The sequence below is a fragment of the Physcomitrium patens genome, chromosome 22, assembly GCF_059467195.1.
Source record: "Physcomitrium patens ecotype Gransden chromosome 22, ASM5946719v1, whole genome shotgun sequence".
Taxonomy (NCBI): Eukaryota; Viridiplantae; Streptophyta; class Bryopsida; order Funariales; family Funariaceae; genus Physcomitrium; species Physcomitrium patens.
This window is the reverse complement of record NC_143431.1, coordinates 5,738,116-5,763,960: the sequence shown is the minus strand read 5'-3', so window position 1 is coordinate 5,763,960 and position 25,845 is coordinate 5,738,116. Positions and strand designations below refer to the sequence as shown.

General features: G+C 33.0%; 1 protein-coding gene and 1 long non-coding RNA gene across 3 annotated transcripts; both read right to left on the bottom strand.

The window, feature by feature from the left end:
• Positions 1-425: 425 nt before the first annotated feature.
• Positions 426-4,682, bottom strand: LOC112275237 (heat shock factor protein HSF24). Of its 2 annotated transcripts, XM_024505431.3 has the most exons (4): positions 2,954-4,626; positions 2,420-2,541; positions 2,141-2,282; positions 426-1,543 (listed from the first exon to the last, which is right to left on the bottom strand). In XM_024505431.3, coding segments are annotated over exons 1-4 (828 nt in total). In that variant the 5' UTR covers positions 2,956-4,626; the 3' UTR covers positions 426-981. The 2 variants fall into 2 exon arrangements, with proteins under 2 accessions (XP_024361199.1, XP_024361198.1); XM_024505430.3 differs by having other exon boundaries at positions 2,141-2,541; positions 2,954-4,682.
• Positions 4,683-7,668: 2,986 nt separating this feature from the next.
• On the bottom strand, positions 7,669-9,547 carry LOC149986623 (uncharacterized). Its single transcript, XR_016500013.1, has 2 exons — positions 8,597-9,547; positions 7,669-8,136 (listed from the first exon to the last, which is right to left on the bottom strand). It is a non-coding gene; the product is annotated as an uncharacterized LOC149986623 (long non-coding RNA).
• Between the last annotated feature and the right edge of the window lie 16,298 nt (positions 9,548-25,845).

Here is a 25,845-nt window from a genome sequence, read left to right as displayed (position 1 = left end):
TTTTTTCATCATCAAGAAAAAATAAGTTTTTTTTGGCTTGATTTATTAGAATTTTTTTAATTTGTTGATATACTAAAAGAGTCATTAGTCTATATAATTCAGATATGATCAAAATAAATTTTCAAAATCATCTAACAAGTATAAAGTGGGACTTGAACAAAATAATTGAATAATTAATTGTCAAGTTGGACTACTAAATGTACTTAAATTTAGCAAATGATGATTCAAGTGTAAAAAATGTGGACATACGATGGAGACAAGATTTCTATGTACTACGCTTTCGGACCATTACGTAAAATAAACTAATGTACAGATTGTTTTGAATCGAATGCATTTAAGATGTGGAGAACATTTCGTCTGACGTGAAAAATAGCATTCAATATGAGCGCAACGCATCGGCATATCTTCCACTTTTGCAATGAAAAAAAGAGGAACAAACATTCATGTTGAATATAATTCTTAATATTTAACATCAAGCTGCTCTGCTTGCTTGTAGAAGTTCATGACATACTAGTTTCGTCGAAGATGTCTGCTCGTGAAGCAGTACCGAAGCAGTGGGTGTTACAGAAAATGATTAACTGTATGAAACAATGTTGCGTGAATTCTCAACCATGAATGAGATCCAATTAGGTTCAGATAACTAGTAAACAAAGCTGTCGGCGTCGAGAACCTCAAAGGAACTGCAATCAACTGGTGGGTCGCCATTTTGCTATCATGACGACAGTCGAAACTTTCACAAGATAACTCCACTAAGTACAAACGGGAGCCTCAGTCCCAAAAAAAATTTACAAAACCCTTGCATGATCATCAAGAGCGAGGTCGGTTTATAAGCCTGCCGCAATCTACTAGCACACGATTTGCATCAGTGGTTCTATATACCTATTTACTGGTCAGAGGACATGTGTGAAGAAACTTACAGCAATATGTTGATGTATTGTTTTTGTCTTGGTTTTTAGCTATCTGGTTAAAACACAAGCTTTCTCAAATGTACACTCCTTCGTCTCGCGTAGCAGATATCTGCAGCCACGGCACCTGCTGCTGCGGGGTGGAGGGTCGGGATTCCGGCGTTGTCTCCAATCTCAGGTACTTCCGGGGTGACCCAGGATTATAGACGGTATCCCAAGACTCCGGCTGGTGGCGTTTCATTCCAACTTCTGATGCTTCATGGTTGAATGACCCCGGGTCGCCAGCTTGGCCATGCAGAGGGACTCCGAACAGTTTCACGGTGACTCGTGTTCCTTCGGGTGTGGTTTCGTTGCTGGTGTTTGATGACGACGCAGCTTCTGTTGGTTTGACACACAAGGAAGTGGGCTTGGAGTCACCTGAAATGATAGATTCGTTTGACGGCTTTTCTTGGATGGCAGATGTTGGCAGCAGGGGGCTTCTATACGGATCGAAGTTGGTGGTTCTAGTATGGACAGAAGAGAGCTCACGAAACCCCTCCATTCTCACTACTGGACCTACGAATTGCTGGTGGATTGCAGGTTCCCCTGGGAGTGGTGCGGATGCTGTACGATCAATGGACTGGCCGCTGGCTCCAATCCTGATTTTACACCAGATATCAGCGTGGTTCAACAGTCAGCACAGAATTTTGACCATCTACGAGCTGTTCGACATCAGAGATCCTGTGTTTGAGGCACATGCAGGGTATACTTAACTGAAGAAATGACGTAGGCGGTTGTTTGAGTTGTAAGTGATAAAACAACTGTTTCCACAACTGACTATTCAAAATTCTGAGTCGAGATCCGAAGAACCCTGATTATGAGTCATCATGCATCATGCACGTGGTCATTGACTCAATTATATGCGTCCTACAGGTTTGTTCAAATATACCAAAGAACCAAACACAACTGGATCACCTACATCGATACGTACTGCAAGAATATCGATTCATGTAAACTGAAGAATTTAACAGTTCATCCTAGATTGGAATACCGAAAGTTTGGGGAGGTTATTACGTCGAAACCCACCAGCCACTAAACCTCGATTGCGACATCACCGTTGATTTACTCAAGCCACAGGTAAGCTAGGTATTAAAGGATCAGAAAACCATGAAGTTTCTTTAAACTAGTCAAAAGAACCTAGAAACTCTCTTACAATATCTATCTCCGGCAGTTAATTAAGGTATGATTTCGCTCACCTGCTGTAAGTTATGAGATCCGGTGACGATCCTTTGAAATTCTGGTGCTGAATAATTGCCATGGCTTCTTCGTACAATCGGCTAAGTCGAGACACCTCTGAAAGAAGCATGTTGTTATCCTTTCGAAGTTTCTCCATCTCGTCTGAAACACCGATGGTCGTGACATTCTGATGAGTTGGTACAATGATCTGCAGGGGTGATGGCATAGCAGAAGTAATTGACGACCACGCTTGATCCTCAATTGAAGTAGGAGACAATGAGCGGCTTTGCTGTACTGACCCTGTAACCGAAACAGGCTGCAATGCCTTCCTCCTGTGAATTTCGCATAGAAGATGCCTCTCTCCTCGCCTGAAAAAATCGCTCGCAAACTCCCAGCGTTCTGGGACGATCTTCCTGAAACCCTGCCAACACAAGGACATACCAATGGTTATTGTAAAGTTCATGCAACCATCGACCGCCGGAGGTTCGGATTTCCAATTTCCTTGACCCTAGACACACTGCAGAATAAAGCGTAGTTGAGCCACCTGTAGCAATTAGAACTACTCAACGATCTCAAAACTGGAATATCGAGAATTAATTTCGCTTCTTCCAGTCTGCAGTTAGCTCCTTGTGTATGCCAGTCTACCATTCTCTATCTAAAAAGAACAGCTATGCGTTCAAATCGTCCAATCTATATGAATACGGAATTGTCTACGGAGAACTATGTGTTAATAATTCATTCTCTTTGACTAACCTGATGTATTACTCATTTGGACGGCAATTAATCAAATTTCACGCAATCAACACAGTTGCGAAACGGAATGCGGAGCTTACATAGGTATTCAGCTGTCGTACGAAGCTAGAGAAGTTATTGTGCTTGAAGTATTTGGGCAAAAGATCTCGAGCGAATTCAGGAGGACGCCAGACGACGAATGTCGTGTTGGTCTCTCCCCACGACACAATCTCGTTTGTTGAAGGATCGTTCACCAGATGGTATGTCTTTGTCAAGAAGGGTGCTGGTATCGACCGATGACAGTCAAACAAAAGCATGCACCCGGTCTCTGAGTTATCAAAAGATAGCGACATGCTGCGTTGCAAAATTAATCCTACAACTTTGTTGGATAAGCTTCAGAGTCTCGGGGACAAGCCGGTTTACAGCGTCAGAGAGAAGGAATTTAGTTGGGATTCAAAGGGGTTCAATCCGAAGTGTGTAAATACAGTGCTGTAGACTAGTTCGAAGGACTAGCTTACAGGTCCGACAGGCCTGTGCTGCGCCTGGGTGAAAGAGGGCTAATGACAGAAATGAGTGAGCAACTAGAGGCAAGGTTGCTCTACATACCTTCGACCTTGCCAAACCAGCTTTCGCCTACCACTAGCTAAGAGGTCCTTTTCATGAGGTAGTCTTGCTCTCTGAGACAAGATGCCTCTTTCCCTCCAGTACTAGTGGCAGTACTTCCGTTGCAAGTCGAAAAGATAGCAGCGGAGTCCATCCATGATTACAAGTGAGGTAGTCGAAATGTGACAATCCAGGCGGTCACAATTCAGTTGGACTGGGTTGACGACAGGAATCGCTTCCAAACCGCTACCGGGGTGTAAAGAACGAGATCAACCTCGGAGCTTGCTGGTTTGTTGACAAGAGAGATCATCCAGCAGTTTGTTGACAAACTTCGATTACCCGGGCCACACTAGCACTAAACGCAAGAGGAATCTCTAACGTTAGAAAATAACCACAACTCGGAAATCCGCTTCACTTCTGATATCGATACTCCCTAACTTTAGTTCCCCAAACCATCTCAAGGGAAAAGAAATGGTAACCCTGAGTTGAAATCCCGTTCTGGTATAGAACCTGAACGACAGAAGCCGCACTGTCCGAATTCCCGAAGGAGAAGCAGGATCACTAAAACGAATGACCCAGCCCACTTAACCGCGACGCCACTAGCACTCTCACCATCAACGTGTCTCCGAGACTTCAGACACAAAACACAGACACACTAGAGGGATTTGACTTAACCCAGCGCCGATGCACTGCAAGCCCCCATCAGAGCGCTGCTGACCATCCCAAACACGCCGTCGAGCACAGAACCACACGCCCACCCCGGCGACACGGCACCAGAGCGACCGCAGACCAGCGAGAGTCTTGAATCTACTCGGTTCGATGTATATCCAGGGTGCAGAAGCAACGTCTCTCGCTCGTCGAGGGCAGAAAGAGCGCAAGCGTTGACAGTGTGCGGTACTGTAGTTGTGCTAATACGGCTGCGAATTCCCTGCGACGAGACGTACACGGACCCTGCGGCATTGAATGTCTGCTAGGAGCCCCGTACTGAAGTGCGGCAAAGGACCATCGGGGGCGTCGTCGTGGTTCACTCCCTGCCAACACGGAATGCGCCTCCCGCTTCCTCGCTCGCTCACTCACTCCCTGTTCCTCCTTCGCTGCCCGCGACGGCGAGGAAGAGCGCGGCCCCGCGACAGACGCAGCGCAGGCGCGGCGGATGCCCCGGCGGCCGGGTGCACACAGAGGCAGCGTCACGGGGCCTCGGAGGGGCTATCTATGCGCTCAATCTCTAACTCACTTACTGTGGGTTTCATGCACCCACCCACGTTCCCCTTTTGCTTCCTTTGCCCTTCCCTTGTCTTCACTTTCGTTAGTCAGTGTTGGTCATGGAGTAAGCGAATTTGGCACGAAAAAATATACTGCTCCTTTTTGACAGGCTTTTTGTGTGATTTTGCATTGAATCTGGTGAGGTGGTGATTTTTGAATTTATTTTTAGATTGTTTCTGTGTGGAGTGAGAGATAGAATTTGTACAGATATGCTAGTTTGTCAGATGTTCGTAAATGAACTGTAAATGAATCTGTGATGGATAGATCGTGACTGATAAGTGTGTTTTAATATTCAATTTTTTTCGGTAATTGTGTCTTGGAAATGACAGTTGGGTTTTATGCTCTTCCTTTTAAAGTACATGGTGTGATATAGAAAATTACGAAGAAAAGTATGGGAAAGCAATACTAGTGACAGTTGATTCTGTGAATGAAACCAATTCAGAAACATACAGATGATACACACATTTGAGAACGATGGGTAATATGAAATTACAGTTTTTGTTAGTGAATTTGAGGTCTGAAATTTCTGTGTTCAAAGGTACCTGTGCGTGCATATACTTAGTTCACAGTAGGATTACTTTAGTAATAATTGTAATGATGGTATAACTGTATATATATATATATATATATATAATTGCCAAAAATACTTTAAAAATGTATTGAGTTAGGAATTGGATGACCAATCATGATATTGAAAGATTAAAGTAAAATATAAGATGAAATTAAAATGTTTAACAGAATGTCTACAAATAAAATGAACAATTACTGAAGGCTTTTGTATTCAAAAACTGCTACATCAGTATATGATAATTCTTCTTTTTTTAATTTCACATATAAAAAATAATGACTATTTTCAAAAAAAAGTGCTATACATTGGTGCTATACATCTGTGAGATATTGCACATCTATTGTGCTTCACCAATGTATAGCATATCTGCAAACAAAAGATGTGCAATATCTCACAGATGGCCATTATTGAGTAGGCCAAAACTGAGTTTAACCTTACAAAAGTACCTTTGCAAGTCAACATTATCAAGATCTTGAAGAAACGTGATGAATATACAAAGTAATGGATAACAATCAACTTCAAGCAAAGCACTTAAGAATGGTTCACTTTCTCGAACTCAGTGAAGCACTTGCTATGTGAATTTTCCAACATCAAGTTCAAAATATGTTGCTACCATCAAAGCTCATTAAGGAGCACAATTGATGCTTTGTAGAGATGCTTGTAATCACTGAAGGCAAAATCAAGTTTTCAAATGGCTAGTTTGAAAAGTTTCTTTTTTACCACAAGTTGAAAGTTATGAAAATACATGGAGAGACAAGCTCAACTAACCAAGCTAGTATTAATGTAGTAATGCTTGCTTTGCATGCCCACATTACAAGCTATAATTTGTGCAACATTTATAATATGGATGAAACGAGATTGATTTATAATATGGTGTTAGACCAAATTATAGTTCAACAACAAATTGTTGGCTACGAAAAAGAAAATGCAAGGATCACCATTGCATTCACTCAAATGCAAATAGAACCTGCAAGTTATAGTTTTTTATTTTTTATTTTTATTTTTTTCTTGGCTATGCCTACAAGCCTTGCTATTATCATTCCAAAAAGAAAGTATGGATATTCAAGGTCTTTTTTTCTTTTTTTCTTTTTTTATTTTATATTTTAAGAATGGATGAAAAAACTCAATGAAGAGGTAGGGAGGGCACATTGGTGGATCATTTTCCTAATGGACAATGTGCCATTCTATATTATAAACAATTGTGTGACTCCAAAAGTTGACATTTGTAAGCTTCTCCTAAATACTACTTCAAAGATTTAGCCAATAGATGCTAGAATTATTACAACATTTAAATAGCACTACTAGTGCTTGCATTTGTGAAATGCACTTAATCGGGATAAAAAAACGAGTTCAATTTGTATAAGGTTGACCAACTAATAGCAATACATTGGTTACTTGCGGCTTTGACAAAACTATCTCCAACAACAATAAAGAACTACTTCAAGTATACTTGGCTATTTAAGCATGCATCTAAAGTTGCAAAAATTGATAATGGTGAAGAAATATTTTAAGAAGAGTTGGTGGGCATAATTTAGGATCATCTATTATAAAATCTAATGTTAATCAAGAACTTGCTCAACGTAAACAAAGACAATGGTGTACATATTGAGCTAGAAGATTATGAAATTGTTGAGCTTGTTCATCATCAATAAGCAAAGGAAGGCATAGATACTGATAACACCCTCGAGAAAGAGTCAATGACTGTATTAGTTACACACACAAAGAAGTTGTAGAGCCTTTTTATTGTTATTTCCAAGCTTGATGTTGGAGATTCGGATGAATATACTACCTATAAGACTCTTCACAACATTCAAAAAAGTTGCATACAAAAGATCTCTAGGAAAGCATGCTCATTTCCTAGCTCAAATAGTGACCATTTTGCCTATTTGTATTCTCTTTAGCTTTCTCCATCTCTATTTTTTTTCAAGGCCATAACTAAGAACTTAGGAAAAACATAACATAACCACCATAGAACCATGTTAGTTCTTCCATTTTTTTATAATTTATTAGGGATTAAAACTTAGAGGGAGAGAACTTAGTAGAGGTAATATTGTATATGTATACATATACAAATTTATACACACATATATATAATAGATAATAAAAATTTGTACCATATGTGTACATATGTAGAGAGAAACATACACATGTACATAGCTGCTGAGAAGGCTCAGTTTACTTTTGAATACAAATATCTGAATGGCAAACTTTAAAGATTAAAAACTCTTAACCTAAAATTAATCATGGGCAATACACAGAATCAATTCTTGGTGATATGGATTTAGACCACTTTTGGTTGCAAAGCCACAATCACAAGCTTATTTTAAATCCAGTTTAATTTGACACAATTAACCATTGAAGCATGTGCTTGAAGTGAAAATAACAAACCCAAAGTCACTTGTCCACCAAGAATCTGTTGTGTACCTTTGTGGCTAATCAGGTCTCAGCACACCAAATAATTCTGATACCAATGTCAACAAATACTAGGCTAATTTTGCCGGAAAAAAATTCAAAAATATAAACCAGAAGTACAATCATCCTTAAAAAAAACCCACATATTCATAATTTCATTTTTTTTCTTTTATTGAAAATTTCTGCCAAGTTATTTCTGTTACCTGCACCATTTCATTTATAGCCTGATAATGAGTACCCATCCCTCATCACACAAGATTCCAACCTATTATTTGGTCCACCATGAAGCATCCCTGTTGATAACATCTTCAGGTGAGCCTTCATGGAAGGTGGTTTATTACATGAATCAGGCAAATCCCAGACTTTCAGGATGAAAGACATATGTCATGTCTCCATAGGGCATTTCTTCATTTGACAATTGAGGGCACTGACTGTATACTGCAAATATAGGGCAGAGCACTTTCAATTTAGAGAGTAAGTATACAAAATAAACAAAAGAAGCATTAAAAATGAAGAAAATCCCTAAATTTAAAATATTGAGCAGAGAATCATTAAAGTGCGACATGTATATATGCGCCTATATAAATATGACTATAGATATAAAAGTGAGCAAGTGAGTCTGTCTGTGTGAGACAGTGTATACATGGAGGTGATAGATTATGCATTTGGTGTACTCAAAGTCAACCCTTGTACCTCTGGCATTAACCATATAAATAGGCCCATCTGTTTCCGCATGACGGTGGAATACTACTTACAACTACAACTCTGTGTGGAAGAAAATCAATCAAAACAATGCTTTCTTGATTGATTTTGCATATGTTTAATGGTTTTTCTTTTCATACATTTTTTCAATTAAAAAAAGAGAGACATATATATATATATATATATATTCACATACATCTGTAGAAAGAGTTGCTTAATACAAAGTTCTTCAGAGGATTTAACCCCAATATTAACAAGTTTTAAGATTGTGACCATAATAGGTTGACTTTGGTGCACCCTGCTGCCCATCTCCAAGTATAGAATGAGAGAAAAAAGAAGAAAGGTCAATTTCTATTTGGAACATGTAGGTCTGTGTACAACAGTGGGTTTTATTTATTTATTTATTATTTGTTGGTAAATCTGAAAACCTTGGTGTTGATTCTGAACACCTGATTTTGTCATTAGTATTTTGTTTTAAATCAAAATGGAAGATAGAAAAAGATAATTGAGATTAAGACATACAAAAACTTACATGTATGTCTATATATATATATATATATATAAATAGTTTATAACAAAGAAAGAGAATTGAAATGACAAGCTAACTAATTTGTGCTGGTAAAAATCATTACTGCATAAATTTCACTATATATAACTCATAAACAAGGTTAGTTGATTAATAATTTCAAATAAATAAGATATCACGTGATATGGCATTGAGTGCCAAACTATGTCATTTATATTAGTTTATATTAGTCTATATTAATTTAGTGGATTTTCATCCATTTATTATTTTATTTTACTTCACTTTATTAGTGTCAACTAAGGTTTGAAAATTAAGATGGAATAGCCCTTTTGATTTGACATTTTTGTCAAGGCAACTTTTGTGAGTATTTTTGAAAGAAAAAACTCATAGTTGTAAGATTTTGCTTAACTATGGTAATTTAGCCATTGAGTAAAGTTTAGAATTTTTTCTATGCATTTGCAATCTTAGATTCTGTCTTTGTTGTATAGAAGATAGATTGTCTAGATTCTATTTAGGTATTTTTTTTTTAACTTATACTTGATATGAATCCTAATTCTTTTCTAAAAAAATAAAAAATAAAATCTCTCATCTTTTCTTCATGTTGATGCAATATTCACATACAATGTTGGATTAAAATCTAAATTGCAAATACAGGGGTGCAATACAACATTAAAAATTGATGCAGTAGGATATTAGGTTGTGGTACTAAAGGATTGATGTAGCAATGGTTTATGTTAATAGTTTTGTTTTTATTGCTATAATGTGATACTAATGCAAATTACTTCTTTTGGTCTTATTGCTATAGTGTGGCAATGTACTATGTTGTAGTATACCAATAGGCATTAGTACAACATTGGTAGCTAGTGTAGTGCGGTAAACTATGTAGAATAATCAAACTATTTGACAAAAAAAATGGCACATGTTATAGAAAATGAGTAATAAAATGCAAACAAATCTTTAGAATATATTTAATCCAACAATGAGATTATTACTCAATAATTAAAATAAGAGCATAAAGAAGTATAAGATAGCAACATAAATTGTATCCTAATCATTTCATACAAATCCATCCAAAATATATTCTAATAGAAGAAAAAAACAACCATAAGCTCCAAAATGATAAATAATCATAAAAATAAACTTTTATTTATTTATTTATCAATTTTTAATAATTACTCTTTAATCGTCATTTTATAAGAAAGTTGGATGGTACTTTGTTTGTTGTTTGCACCAATTTTGGCATTGCCTTATAAATGACTTTAATAAGTTACTAGTTGAAAAGACTTTTTTAATTAAAAAAATAAAGTTTGAGTCCAATAATTATATCCCTCCACCATCCAAGTTTATAAATGCCAATGCAAATGTAGTTGTTAAAACATACTACAAATAGAATTGTTAAAACATGACTGATGTGTAAGTTTGAGGTAGGTTTAAAAAATAAAAATTAATTTATTAACTTGATTACAAAGAAAAGACATAAATAATATTAGGTTTTAATATAAAATATATTAAATTATACTAATCTAGTTTTATAGGCATGTTTTAAGAATGAAGTTGAGTTAATAATCTTCATAGTATGATAAAAGATTATTTTTTGGAAATAATTAGAGATATTTTTTTTCTCAATTAGAAGCTCTAATTTCAAATTTAAATGAAAAAAATTACACAAAGATTCTCCTACTTTTGATGAGTGGTATGTATCAAGGACAAGAACTCGATGAAAAAACAATTCAGACAAGTGAGCCTTCACTCAAAGAGAGGTAACAAAATATATATAAACAAGTTTATATATTGAAAGAGAAACTGGAATGGCTATTGCCAAAAGACAAGAAAACTAGAGACCCTTGAAACTAGACTAGAAGCAAGAAAGGAGTTGATAAGAGTGAAGAATCCTTCACTCTTGTCTCTATATATACTATCTAACTAGAGGCTATGTGGCGACGTTCTATAGGACCTCCAATATATGTTGACTTTGTAGGACACACGCCTTGACTTACAAGGTAAGTTTTTCTACGTGAAGGCCACATAGTTAGCTTGATCTTCAAGCTAACAACATGTGTGGCACATGGCCAACTTGTTGACCACGTTTCTTATCCAAAAAGTCAATTAAAGATACCTATGAAGTCAAAGCAGCATCTATGAAGCTTCTAGGAAGCTTTCATATTAAATACTATAGAATTAACTTACTTTTACTTACTTTTACTTACTTCTACCTATTTGTATATGTAATTATTAGCTTACATGATTATGTCCGTGACATTATCCCTCCTTCTAGGAACGAGTTCCAAGAGGAGCAGTCATCATATGTTGAAGAAATCTATGATGCGACGAATTGTATTCGCCACATACTCTGATCTTTGTTCTCTTCAAAGATAATTGATAGGGCCTCTCAACCATCGGTAGTGTCCCATACTAGGGCAGAAAGACCACCCAGTTATTTGATCATTGTTGAGGCCTTCGTAACTTCCTTCGAATAGAATATTTGGAACACCATCAGGAATTGTTCCTACCTCTAGCACAATCACCAAACATTGGGAGTCCCTTCTCAAATCGTGATACCAAATGCGTTATATCTCGCCATCTATTCGAGGAAGAACATGTCATTCTTGAAGATCTTCATCTCGATTGCGTCATCTTGAAGGTTATGACAATCGTAATGTCTTGTCCGGCAGGTCAGTAAATGAAGGCTCTTAAGTCGAATCCACTGGTTGTTGGTTCTCCATCTCCTGAGTGTCACTACTACAAAGAAGCTACGAACAAGAATTGAAAGTAGAATGTTATCTTGCTTAGATGTTGTTTCTTTTATAAAGAAGGTTTTCATCTTGATTTTGATGGATGTCGTCGATGAAAAGCCTCCACTACCTTTGCTATATTTGCAAGATTCTTTATTGGCTCCCATGTGCGTTTTCTAATATCATATCCATGCTAATAGACAAGATATTCTAATTTATTTCAAAGCCGCCTTGAATCTAAGACTTCTTCTACTTCAAACTCTTCATTATTATCCACTTTTATAGGAGGAGGTGGAGCTTGTCGTCTTCTTGGTATGTCCATTGTCTTGTATGGTTCAAGAAGAGACACGTGAAATACTGAAAGGATTTTCATTGACTCCGGTAGATGTAAACGATATGCAACTCGATTAATTTGTCCAGAAATAGAAAATGGTCCAAGCCTTCGATAGTCCAACTTGTCACAAGGACGAGTGGTCTTGATATTGCGACAAAGTAGCCATACCTTATCACCTAAGATAAATGATAGTTGTTCCTTTCGACAGACATCCGCATTGATCTTTTGTTGTTCTTGAGCTTCTTTTAACTGCGCCTTCATCATTGCATGTAGGTCTAATAAATGAATTGCCAAATCTTTTGCAGCAAGATTATCAACTTTTGAAAAGTCAAAAGTATCAAGTCGAGGATGATAACCATAATTAGCAAAGAAAGGTGTTTGTTTTGTAGAAGGATGTACTGTATTATTATAAGCAAACTCTGCCAATGGCAAAAGAGTTGTCCAATCATCTTGTTGGTAATTAATGGTACATCTTAAATATTACTCCAAAACTTCATTAACATGCTCTGTTTGTCCATCAGTTTGAGGATGGAATGCCGAAGATAGTTTTTATATCTACTTTAAGAATCTTAAAAAGAGTCCGCCAAAATCTTGATACAAATTGAGTTCTCCTATCCGATATAATATCCTTGGATAATCCATGATAGCGATAGATATTATCAAAAAAGAGCTTAGCTATTTCTTCACCTGTGATAGATTTTGTACATAGTACAAAATGTGCCATCTTGGTAAAATGATCTACTATCACGAATATAGAGTCATAAGAACCTGAGATTGGAAGATCCGTGATGAAGTCCATAGAAACAGAAGACCATGGTTGTTTTGGAATGGGTAATGGTTGAAGAAGTCCAAAAGATCGATGACGAGGAATTTTCGATCTTGAGCAAACATCACATGATTATACAAAATCTTTAACTGCCTTCCATATTTGAGGCCACCAAAAATCCCTACATATCAGCTCCAAGGTCTTATTATATCCAAAATGTCCTACTGCTAAGAAGTCGTGACGAGCTTGAAGAACATGTAAACGTGCTTCTCCTTCTAGAACATATAGGCGTCCTTTGAAATAGAGTAGGTTGTTCTTGAATTCAAATTTAGATGGATCATGAGATTTAGAAGAATTATTCTTGATATCATGAACAAGAGGGTCTGAAGACATACTTAATTGGACTTACTTAAGAAAAGTTAAATCAACAGTCAATGTTGATTTTATTGCTCGAAGTTGAAATTGCTCCGGCTTCAAGAGAACCATGTTTTGTTGCTCAAAAGCTACATCTCCTTCTTTTGGTGTAAGATAAGAACGTCTAGACAAGGCATCGGACAAACCTTGTTGTTTTCCTCACCGATAAGTGACGATGAACTCGAATCTTGATAAAGACATGCTCCAACGAGCTTGGCGACGATTTAATATCCGTGCTCATATAAAATATTCAAGGTTCTTGTGATCCGTATACACAGTGACTGGACTGGAAGCACCTTCTAGATAATGACGCCATTCTTGAAAAGAATCCACAATTACAAGAAGTTTTTTGTCGTGGATCTCATAATTGAGTTCTGCAGCTGAGAATTTTCTTGAATGAAAGGCTACTGGATGAAGTTTGTCATCTATTCCCATTTGTGATAAAACCACACCCAGAGCAAAGTCCGATACATCTGTTTCCATAAAGAATGTTTTGAAAAAAATAACACGATACAAGATTGGTGCAGAAACAAACGCTGTCTTGAAAGATTCAAAAGTAACTTCCGCTTCTTGATTCCATTGGAGTTTGTCTTTACAAGTCAAACGTATAAGTGGAACTACAACTCGAGAGAAGTCTTTGATGAAGATCCGATAGTAGTTGGCAAATCCCAAAAAACATTGGTCATCTCTTACCATTTTTGGGATCTTCTAGTCTATAATAGTTTGAACTTTCTTAGGATCTATCATAAGTCCATCATTTGAAATAATGTAACCTAAAAAATCGACTTGGGTAGTATGGAATACACACTTTTCTATCTTGGCATAGAGTCCTACATCTCTTAATTTTTGTAACACATGACGAATATGAAGTTCATGTTCTTCTGGATTCTTAGAATAGATCAAGATGTCGTCTAGATAACAAACCTCAAAATCGTCCAAAAACTCTCCAAAAACATCATTTATTAGATGTTGAAAAGTTGCTGGTGCATTTGTAAGTCCAAAAGGCATGACGTTGTATTCAAAATATCCATACCTAGTTCGAAACGCAGTCTTCCATTCATCTCCTTCTTTGATGCGTACTAGATTGTATGCTCCCCAAAGATCTATTTTTGTATAGATCTTAGCTTGATTTAGCTGATCAAGAAGTCCAGATATTAAAGGTAGTGGATACATGTTCTTAATGGTAATCTTGTTGAGTCCTCGATAATCAACACACATCCACAATGATCTATCTTTTTCTTCACAAATAGAATTAGAGCTCATGCCGGAGATTTAGAATGGCGTATGAAATTCTTCGCTAGATTTTCTTCAATATACTCCTTGAGTTCAGCCAACTCATTTTGTGATAAATTGTAGATTGGTTCGAATGGCGTTTGTGCTCCTTCTTGAAGGTCAATTGAGTAATCATAGAGACGATATTCCAGGAGTGTATCCACATTTTTTCTTTTAAATACATCTTGAAATTCTTGATATTGGCTTGGAATGCTACTTGAAGTTTTTCTACCAGTAGAAAGGGGTGTAGCATAAATAATATATGGTGATTCATTCATAGCAGCATGCAAGAAAGCTTTTGCACCTATAAATACGGGTTTAATTGAACTGGACTTACGACTCTCTACTTGATTAACTACACTGTTAGTTATACTTTTAGAGAAAGTAAGAGTTTGAGAAATCCAATCTATTTGAGGGTTGTATTTTTTTAACCACAATAAACCTAAAATGATTGGATAAGAGGGAGATCTAATGATATTAAATACTACAAAACTATTATGACCATTGATTATTACTTCTATAGGAAGGGTTTTGTGATTAATATCTCTACAAGACAATGGACGACCATCTATGACTTCTACATGAATAGGTTTAGTTTTCTTTACTAAAGATATGCTATGTCTTTTAGTAAATTCTTCATCTAAAAAACACGCTGAGGCTCCTCAATCTAACAAGGCAGAGACTTTGTAATGTTTAGGTCCTAAAATAACATTTAATGTAAAACAAGGAGAGGGCTTTGAGGAGAGAATAGGACCTTTACAAGATGTTGTGCAAGGTTGCAGCCGCACGGTCTCTATTGTACCTGGACAAACTCGTTTTCTGACATATTGTCTTCTTTTACAACCATACTCCTCATTTTGTGATTGCATCATTTCTTTGGACAATGTTGAGCAGTGTGCTTTGGTTCTCCACAATATAAACATAATCCTTCTTGACGACGACAAGTCTTTTCTTGCTAAGTAAGAGGTTTGAAACGTACTGCATCAATTTTTATATCCTCTACTTCCGAATGTATGTGTTGAAGAGGTGTTGGTGTTGCCATTGAATTATACTAATGTTGAAGTCCACTTGTACGGTTCTCAGATCGGAATTCAAAAAGCGATTGTCGCACTTCACAGCAAAGTCAATTACTTGACTCAATGTTTGAGGATCAAGTAAGTTGAGCATTAATTTTTTTACCTCATATTGTAATCCGTAGAGAAATTGGTTAATAAGTGCAGTATCATCCCACTTGATATCAGTTGCAAGTTGTTAAAATTGTGAAGCATATAACGTTACTGATCGATTGCCTTGTCGTAAAATATGAATCTTATTGGTTGCAATACAAATTGCATCATGTTTTCCATACATGGATTGAAACTCCGCCAAAAAAGCCTCTAGATTATCCAATATTGGATCTCGTCGTTCAAGAAAAGATGAAAACCACGATAGTGCTGAACCTGAAAGAAGCGTACCAATGAATCTAACTTGTGATCTTGGAGTTGGATAGCTTTGGGGTTGAAGTTCAATCACAAGTTACACTTGATTGATAAATCCTCGAAACTTAGATCTGGTGCCATCAAACTTCTCGGGTAGGACAATTCTTGGTTCTTCAACATTTGAAGGGCGTTCCACCATAGGAAAAAGGACATGGTTTGGTGTAGATGTTGAAGCAGCTCCAATCATTTCTATATCTTCACTTCCTGCCAATCTTGTTGCTCCTTGTGGTGGTAAATTGAATTGATGCATCTCAAGCATTAACTCCTTCAATTGCTCTTGTATTTGTGCCATTGCACTCTTCATTTCAAGAAATTCTGCCATGATAACACTTAGAAGAGAGAAGATGTCTAATATTGCTCAAGACAAATAGAAGGGAGGACTTGAGAACAAAGAAAATACTAAGGACAATATTAGTTTAGAAGAAGGTAATCCGCAACTTCTAATATGCTTATATTTTATCAAGAAAAAGGGATAATCCACTCTTAATCAAGATTAGACAAAGCTCTGATATTGTAAGTGTACTCTTTTTAATCTGTCAAGGACAAGAACTCGATGAAAAAACACTCCAAACAAGTGAGCCTTCATTCAAAGAGAGGTAACAAAAAATATATAAACAAATATATATATTGAAAGAGAAACTGGAATGGCTATTGCCAAAAGACAAGAAAACTAGAGACCCTTGAAACTAGACTAGAAGCAAGAAAGGAGTTGACAAGAGTGAAGAAGCCTTCACTCTTGTCTCTATATATACTATCTAATTAGGCGCTACATGGCGACGTTCTATAGGACCTCCAATATGTGTTGACTTTGTAGGACACATGCATTGACTTACAAGGTAAGTTTTTCTATATGTGGGCCACATAGTTAGCTTGATCTTCAAGCTAACAACATGTGTGGCACATGGCCAACTTGTTGACCACGTTTCTTATCCAAAAAGTCAATTAAAGACACCTATGAAGTCAAAGCAGTGTCTATGAAGCTTTTAGGAAGCTTTCATATTAAATATTATAGAATTAACTTACTTTTACTTACTTTTACTTACTTCTACCTATTTGTATATGTAATTACTAGCTTACATGATTATGTCCGTGACAGTATGTATTTGAATTATTGATGCAACAATTAGAGCTTGTGCCATTCTAATCATATAGAAGATGGAGTAAAAAGCACTCACTTCAATTGTAAAAAGTAGAATGTTATTAGAAGGTCAAAATAAAATTCAACTTTTTTTCTTATAGAAGAGTCTAATTTCAATTTTATTCTTAAAGTAAAAAATAGAAATTCTACTAAAAGAAAAAAAATATCCTCCGAAGATACCAAAGAAAAGATTATAGCATCAAAAGTGTTCTTAAATTGCAGTATCATATCTATCTTATTACAAACGGCTCAAACTATGAAGACAATTTCATCTACAATATGAAAAAAATTATATTTGAGCTTCTTCAAGTATTTATTAAATATTTGAAGAGCATTTATAGATTCTTTAAGTATGATCAAATGTAATATATTCAAGTTTTCTCATATAAAAAGAAAGATACAATATGTACTATGTATATATTATTTGCCACGTTTTGCAATAGAACTAAAAGTTGTGTTTACTGAGAGTCAAAGTTTTTAAGAACTTTTTATCCAAAATCGACCAAGAGATTTTAGAATTGACTATACTAAGAATGATTTTCAGCTGTGATGATAAGACAATACTATCACAAGCATCTGCTGAAAGTGAGAAGTGTGATATGACTCTTTCTAAGTATGATGCCATTTACATGGTTGTTTTAATGACAAATATTTTTTGGCTTAAAAATGCTACTATTGAAACAAGTAGTATAGCAAAAAATTAACATAAAAAACTACGCATTGTTATAGGTATTCTGACTTTTATCATATATAAAATAATCTCAATTTTTCTAAAAATAAAAAATATTATATGTATAAAAACTTAAATAGTAAAAAAAGTGGCTAAAATAAGGAAATAATTCAAGAAATAGAAATTGAAGTATACTTATTGTTGTAAATTCAATCATAGTATCAATAATTTTTTATTTTATATCAAAGTAAGAAAACTTAGTTTAGATAAAAAAAAAAAGTATTAGAAGCTAAGATTGCAAATTTAGAAAAGAAATTTAATAGTATAGCTTTATTAGGCCAAGCCAACAAATTTCATGTGATTGTTTGAGCTAGAGTAAGTTTTTTATTCCAAATATTTATATATTTAATCATTTAGGATAAATGGTAGTTGTAGTTGCTCTACATACCTATGTAAATGCCAAAAATATGGCACTTATAAGTAATTAGGTACTAAAAAGCTTACATAGCTAATATAATAGTCATATAAATTTTAATACTCAAGCTCATTTGTAGTTATTATTTAATTGGACAGATGTTGGTTTTGCAATAAGGCTTCTTATTTCAACCTTAATACAAGATAGAGGGACTATTGTTGGAAATATAATATAGAATTTGACTTATAAAGTACTACAAATGCATATTTTTTTAATATTGATCTATTGGCTTTAGATTTTAAGCTAAGAAGAATTTTCAATCTAATTCATAAGAAATTACAAGCTAAGATACCAATGCCATCTTTAAACGTGGCATAAGTAATAATTGAATCTTCAATACATTAGAATTTAACTAAGTTTCAAAAAAAAACTTCCATTTGACACCATTGCATCATTTGATGAAGGTGCTTTACAATAAATGAACTTAAGTCTTTTATTTGACGCATCATTTGCTATAAGAGTAGCAATTTTTTTAGATGTTGTGGCTAGATCTACTTAAAAACATTGAAACTTTTAATCAAAAGAGTTGTGGTTGGTATATAATAACATTCTTCTTATTAGCTATATCAATGATAATGTTACTTATGTTACACTTTTATAAGATATAATAGATGTGTTGCTTAAGTAGTCATGATCAGTAAGCAACTTGCTCAAGAATTAGGTCTTAGTATTATAAACCTTGAGTCTTATCTTTTTATCATTGTTACTTTAATAGAAGGCAAAAAATAAACTACTTCCTAAACTAGATAACTATTGCAATCAATTTTTTGTATTCAATCTAAATCACTTTATTCACACTTACTTCTAAAAAGTGTAATGATTAAGATTATTAATAATAATATTTTAATTGCCTTGCAAGGACTTTATGTTCTTGATTTTGGTATAGATAATTGGACTAATGAATATAGATTAAACTAAGAAAGGTTTACTAGTATCATGAAAAAGAAAATATTCTTGTGGCATTTGTAACAAATGCTATGATTATATTGGCAAAGACTTTATTTAATTATAATATATTAGCATCAAACTTACTTTATGATAAGTTATATTAAAAGAGACATTGGTATTTATATTTAATTTTATAGAATAAAATAATTTACTATCTTTAGAGATTTCTATAAGACATTACAAAGATTTATTTCTTTTATAAAAAATATATATTGAATTATTTTAGAAATGCTAAAAGATCATCACTTTATTAAAGTCTTTGGAAGTATCAAATTATTTATTATCATTATTCTTTGTTCGCTCCATTTTATGGCATCTACCAAATAAATGCATTATTCTTATAGAATTCTTTGTATACATTTGTATTAATTTGGTAGTAGTATAAGAGGTTGCATTTAAGATTAGACAATACATTTATATGAATAAAAAATTATTTCCAATTAATTAATCTAATATCACCTTTAAATATTATCAATTCTATATTTTAAAGAGTTTCTCTATTTTGCAATTTATATTTATTTTAGAAAAATCTCTTAAGATGTCACTTTTATTTGTGATAAGGATTTGAAGAAATTGTTCTATATTAATTTACTTATTGCCAAATAGCTTTTTCAAGGTTATTTACATACTGAATGAATTCAAAATTTGGATGATCTCTAATCTAGTTTATTTACACATTTAATGCAGCTAATACAATGGTGGTTCACACATCAAACTAAATTTCTTAGATAAAATTTTAAAAATGTACCTCTAGTAGATGATATCCACACAAAGATTTTAGAGGCTCAGCAATATATTCACCAACTCTTTGATTCTTCAACCTTTGAGGATGATGCTGCTTTAGGCTCTTATATCCGTTAACTCCATTGAATTTGAACCAACTTGATTTTGTTCTAAATGCTCATTATAGAGCTTTTTAAAGTCAAATGAACTAATAGATATACGATTTATAATATTTTAAATAATTATTATATATATTTTTAATTGTATGTAAGATTAATGAGCTTTATCCTGTCTTGATCAATAAAGTAGAATTACCTTATAGTAAAATTCTACATTTGTGACATATCTGATCTCATTTGCATTTTGAACACATAGACTTTACATGGTTTAGAATGCTAAGTTTTAGATTTATAAAGAGTCTAATACAGATGAGAATGAGTATGCTATAGATTTTTTAACTAGTACCACAATATTTTATGATCTCATAGAAGATCAACATTGCTTTCTTTTAGGCTAAGCTATGGACCTCAATACTTAATTGTGAATTTTTAGCATTTGGCTTCCTATTCAACAACATTATATTGGTCATTTGTTTATTTTGAGATCAGAGAACAATGGTTAGAAAATAGTAGAGCCTAAATTTATTAAGATTGGAGAATTGATGTTACTTTTTTACTCATAATAACATGCAATAAAAGAACTATTAGCTCAATATAATTTTTTTATTTTGGCTAAAGACTTTAGGAAAGCAAATATATAAAAGATGCTTTCATAAGTATTTTTATAAGGAATTCTATTTACTATTGATATCTCCAATTCATACACAAATTTGTAGTAATAAAGCCCTTCATTTGGCTACAAATAAAGATATTACACATATAAAAGTTATTCTTTTATAAATTAGAAATTGAAGATTGTGCCTATATATAATGGTGATATATTTATGAAGAAAGAGATTGTAGAGTCTGATGATTGATCATTAGAAGCAAGGTCACATCTTATTAGTGCCAAAGCACACAGAGGAGAAGCTTATATTTTCTTGTATTACACTTATTTTTCTTTTAATATTAAAAACTTTCAAGGCTATAGAAGCAAATAAATTTATATTCAATTAAAAGATGATCATCCAATATTTTAACAACCTTACAAACTTAGTACTTTAAAAAATGTTGGGACCCACACTTATTATCAAGAATTATTGACTTTAGACTTAATTAAGCTTTCTAATGGAAATTTTTCTTATACTATAATTATACCTTTTAGCATCCTATTGCATTTACTTTTGACCATAAAGACTACCTACAAATATCTTATATATTCTTTACTTTTGATCTTATTTATATGATTAATAGTTTACATTAATCATTAATCATCAACCTTTGAAGTAGCTTATAGAATTAGAAAAATTTACTATTAAACTTCCTATATGGGCTTTGTTGCTTGAAGAGTATAATTTTGAGGTTGTGCATTAGACATACATTATCAATTTGGATGTGAAAAAACTTCTTTCTAATCTAAGTTCTTCAAAAGAGGACTTGCTTAAACCTAAAATGCTTGTAGATTGCAAAAAAGAAGTAATTCTTAAATAGCATGTAGCAACATACTTCACTCTCATATAAGGCACTACAATTGTATTGTTTGATCAATGCTTAAATGGCAAATTTGATAAGATCCAAGTTATTAGAGATGTATAGATAGATCTTATGATCTTAGATAAGCTTCAATAAGAGATATTTTATTTAGCTATCCTTCTCATACAGTAAGATAGAATTAATTATCAAATATCAAAGTTTTGTTGGAAGAATAATTTATTATTATGTATGAAGTTTGATGGAACTAGATACATACTTATAAAAGCAAATCAAAGAAAGTTCTTACTATAATAAGAATATAAATATCTTAGATATTTTGTAGTATAAAAGATACATTCTGTATTGTGCAACTTATATTGGTACATTAATATACATTACCAAGTTGCTACATATGTTTTTTGATGTGAAGTAAATGATTAAGTCAAATTAAATTTCAACACTTTATTATCTCAATTAAGGTCTTTATTGATCATAGATAAGGACTACCATTAGTTTTGTAGATTTTATTGAGTAGCTTTTTGTGACTCCTTATAGAGCTAATAACATATTGGTGATGGATGAATATTTTAGCTAATAAATTGAATTAATGGTTTTGCTACAAAACTCCTAAGAATTGACAACTATGGCTTGATAGTATAATGGCATATTTTGAAACACTTGTTAAAGTCTTAATAGACTAAAAAAATATTTTTAAAAAACTTTGATACTTTTTATACTTAAGCTTTGATAGATTATTGCACTACCTCTAAAAATCATCCTAAAAAAATAGCTTGGCTGAATTAGTTGTTTTAACCATATAAGGTGATTTACAAAAGTATGAATTGTTCTACAATAACTATTGTGATTGAAATTTGATATTACTGTGGATTATATTAAATTATTTCTATAATAAATAATCATTCTTAGTAACTTATAATTCTTGCCAACTATTGTAAAGACATGAGCAAGTTTTATAAAGCTTAATACATAAAAAATTAGCTTTAATTATGGATTTAAATAAATTTAGGATATATGCTTAATATCTATATAATTAAGCAAAGCTTTTTGAGAAGGTCAGGTCCATGGCTACAAAAAACTTACTTATTGCTCAATATTGTGATACTTTCAAATATGCTTGCATTTATAGCAAAACTAATTAATCTCAATTACAGGGATTTTTCAAGAAAGATTATATATATTTGCACAAGCAATACCTATAATACTTAATGTTAAGCTAAGATGGACACTTCTTTATGTGAAGAATGAAATTCCTATTAGTATTTTGTTACTTAAAAGCAAGGTGTCAAGGACATGAATTTCAAAGAAAGAGAATCCTCAATACACTCTTGTGTCACTGAAGAGAACTAGAAAGTCATTCCAAAGATAATGTAATATTAACTAGAATGGCTATTGCCAAAAACAAGAAGACTAGAAAGTCTTGAAATAAGACTAAGGATTAGAATGGCATTAATAAGAGTGAAAAAGGCTTCACTCTTGCCTCCATATATACTCTTAACTAGGAGCTACATGGCGATATCCTATATGACCTCCAAAACATATTGACTTTGCTAGCCACATGTCTTAACTTGTAAGGTAAGTTATCTATGTATGCGCCACATGGTTAGCTTGTTCTATAAGCTACTATATAGAGTTAACTTATTCCACAAGCTACCAACATGTGGTTAACTTATTAGCCAAGTTTCCAACCTACAAACACATCTACAGTCAAAACCGCATCTATGAAGCTTTTAAGAAGCTTCACTAAAAGACTTTATGAAATTAATCTATATTAACCTACTTCTACCTAATCATATAGATAGTTATTGAGGTAAATGTATATGTCCATGAAACAAGGATGGATAAGAATATTAAGAGCATATAAAAAAAATTCTTTATCATCTTCTTATTGATAATTTAGTACATCTTAAATTAATAGTTGTATCAATTAGGTTCATTTATTTTATATTTGATAAGAAGAATTGGACTATTGTTTTGATATTTTATAACTAGTATTTATGTTAATTGCACATGGTGTACTTGACACCATCTCTTAATATTCTTCTTTCAAAAGATTTGACTTATCTTTGTTGTAAGAAGTCTTCTAACTATTTTGTATTTATTGACAAGAGTTGAAGATTCATGCTTTTATGTTTGCAACATAATTTGATTGTCTAGCTTCTACAACATCCGCTTGATTATATAGAATTTTGTAGCAACATCATTGTAGCATTTATCTTCAATTATTATGTGTATTGTTGTCTTGGCTAATTAATTTGACTTTTAATTAGCTAAGTAAGAGAAGGAAGGAAATAAAGAAAGACGAGGCATTTGAAAGTACATTGATTGTGCATTCTTATTTGGTTTTAATTGCATACATGATGATATTTTTTTATACTCAATTTATTTTGTATGACTAACTTTATTTATAAAATAATTATCATGAGATATAAAAATAGGTATCAAATTACATTAAATTGATTAAATCTATATTAGTTTAATGGATTTTTATCCATTTGGTATTGTATGTTACTTGATCTTGTTAGTATCAACTTAAGTTTAAGAATTAAGGTAAAAATGATTCTTTACCTTGACATTCTTGTCAAATCAACTTTTATAAGTATTTTTGAAAGAAAAAGCTTATAGTTGTAAGATTTTGCTTGGCTATGGTGATTTAGCCTTTGAGTAAAGTTTAAAATTTTTTTCCACATATTTGCACCTTTAGGTTCTCTCTTTGTGGTATAAAAGATAGCTTGATCAAGTTGTATTTAGATTTTTTTCATCTTTTTATATGAGTGTATTAATTGTACATTCTTATTTTTTTTTATTGCATATTTAGTAATATTTCTTTGCACTTGATCATTTGTGTGTGACAATCTTTATTTACTCAACAAGAAACAAAAAGAAGAGATTTTTAAAAAGCTCAAACCTAAGCCAAATGACTTTTTTTAATTATTCTTAAATAATTTTTGCATAAATTTAATCAAATACAAGACTAAGCAAATAATTTTATAGAATTAGAAAATTAGAAAAAAATATGTATTGGAGTAATTTGAAATTTAGTTACTTCAAATAACTTGAAAAGATATAGTTCTCCTTGCAAAATTAAATGATCACAAGAACACATACTTCATGTATCACTGCACCAATTAAAATATATGGTTGAATATTATCAAATAATTCTTTTAATACTAATTTACAAATATGTTTCTTTGGAGATGATTAAAGAGATTATAAAATACACTCCATGTTAATAATATATATATATATATATATATATACAAAAAAAATACTTTAGTACAATGCTCAAGTTTGATATAATATTTTGCTATATCTATTTAAGACATTAATTAAACTTAAATGGTGGTCTGCATTAACAATTCATTGACTTTCAATACTAAAATTGTTAGCCTAGTATTTAAAGGCAAATTTGATATAGGCATTGACAACAAGAAAGATGTATTATAATTCGCTTATAAATGTGTCAATGTAAAACATAGCATTTTCAATTTTTCAATTTATCTTACAAATTTAAATGAAAATAAATGAAAACAGAGGTAAAATCACCGTCATTAATAATTGTGTGAATAACAAAAAGAAAGTTGCATCATTGGCAATGAGCCATTTGAGGGCAAATAAGCATGAAGTGATATATATGTGAAATTTTCATTTTGGACAAATCTATTGGATACAATACATGCAACAATATGGTAATATAAAGCTACTGCATCTTAAAAGGAATGTGCACTGTAAAAAATCAAGTGAATTTCTAGTTGCTTGTGAATTGTGGGGTTGACTCTTGGTAGAAGTAAATATTTATCAATTTTGTCCTTGGCCGCAGTCAGAAACGGCACAGATAGTTAATAGAGTGAGGCAAAAGCTGACAGGTCGTGGGTTCAACTTGAGTCAGAGGCAATGAAATATATATATATATATATATATATATGTGTGTGTGTGTGTGTGCATGCATGTATATGCATAAAATACTAAACAATGATTGTGACGTAAAGCTTTAGATCATTGAATATTAAGAAGTAGAGAGTAGTTAAGACAAGAATGACCTTTGATGACAGATTCTGTTCAATAAAATGGATAGGACTCAGAAAGCATTGTTTGCACAAAATAGGCTTCCACTCAAAAACCAAAACCCAACTGGCTAAAAATAACAATGACAATTGTTAGTACTATTTTTTTAGTTAATTTGGATTCATTGTGAGTTCTAACAAAACAACCACAGTAAAATGCTTCAGTTAATGATATATTTCTTATGATCACAAGAGTGTACTTTAGATGTTGAGGGTTGAGTAACATAATGCATTCAAACACAATTACAGTTGTTTGTCATGTTGAATTGACTGCAAATAGGTCTTGGAGCGTGTATTTTTATTTTCCCCCCAAAAA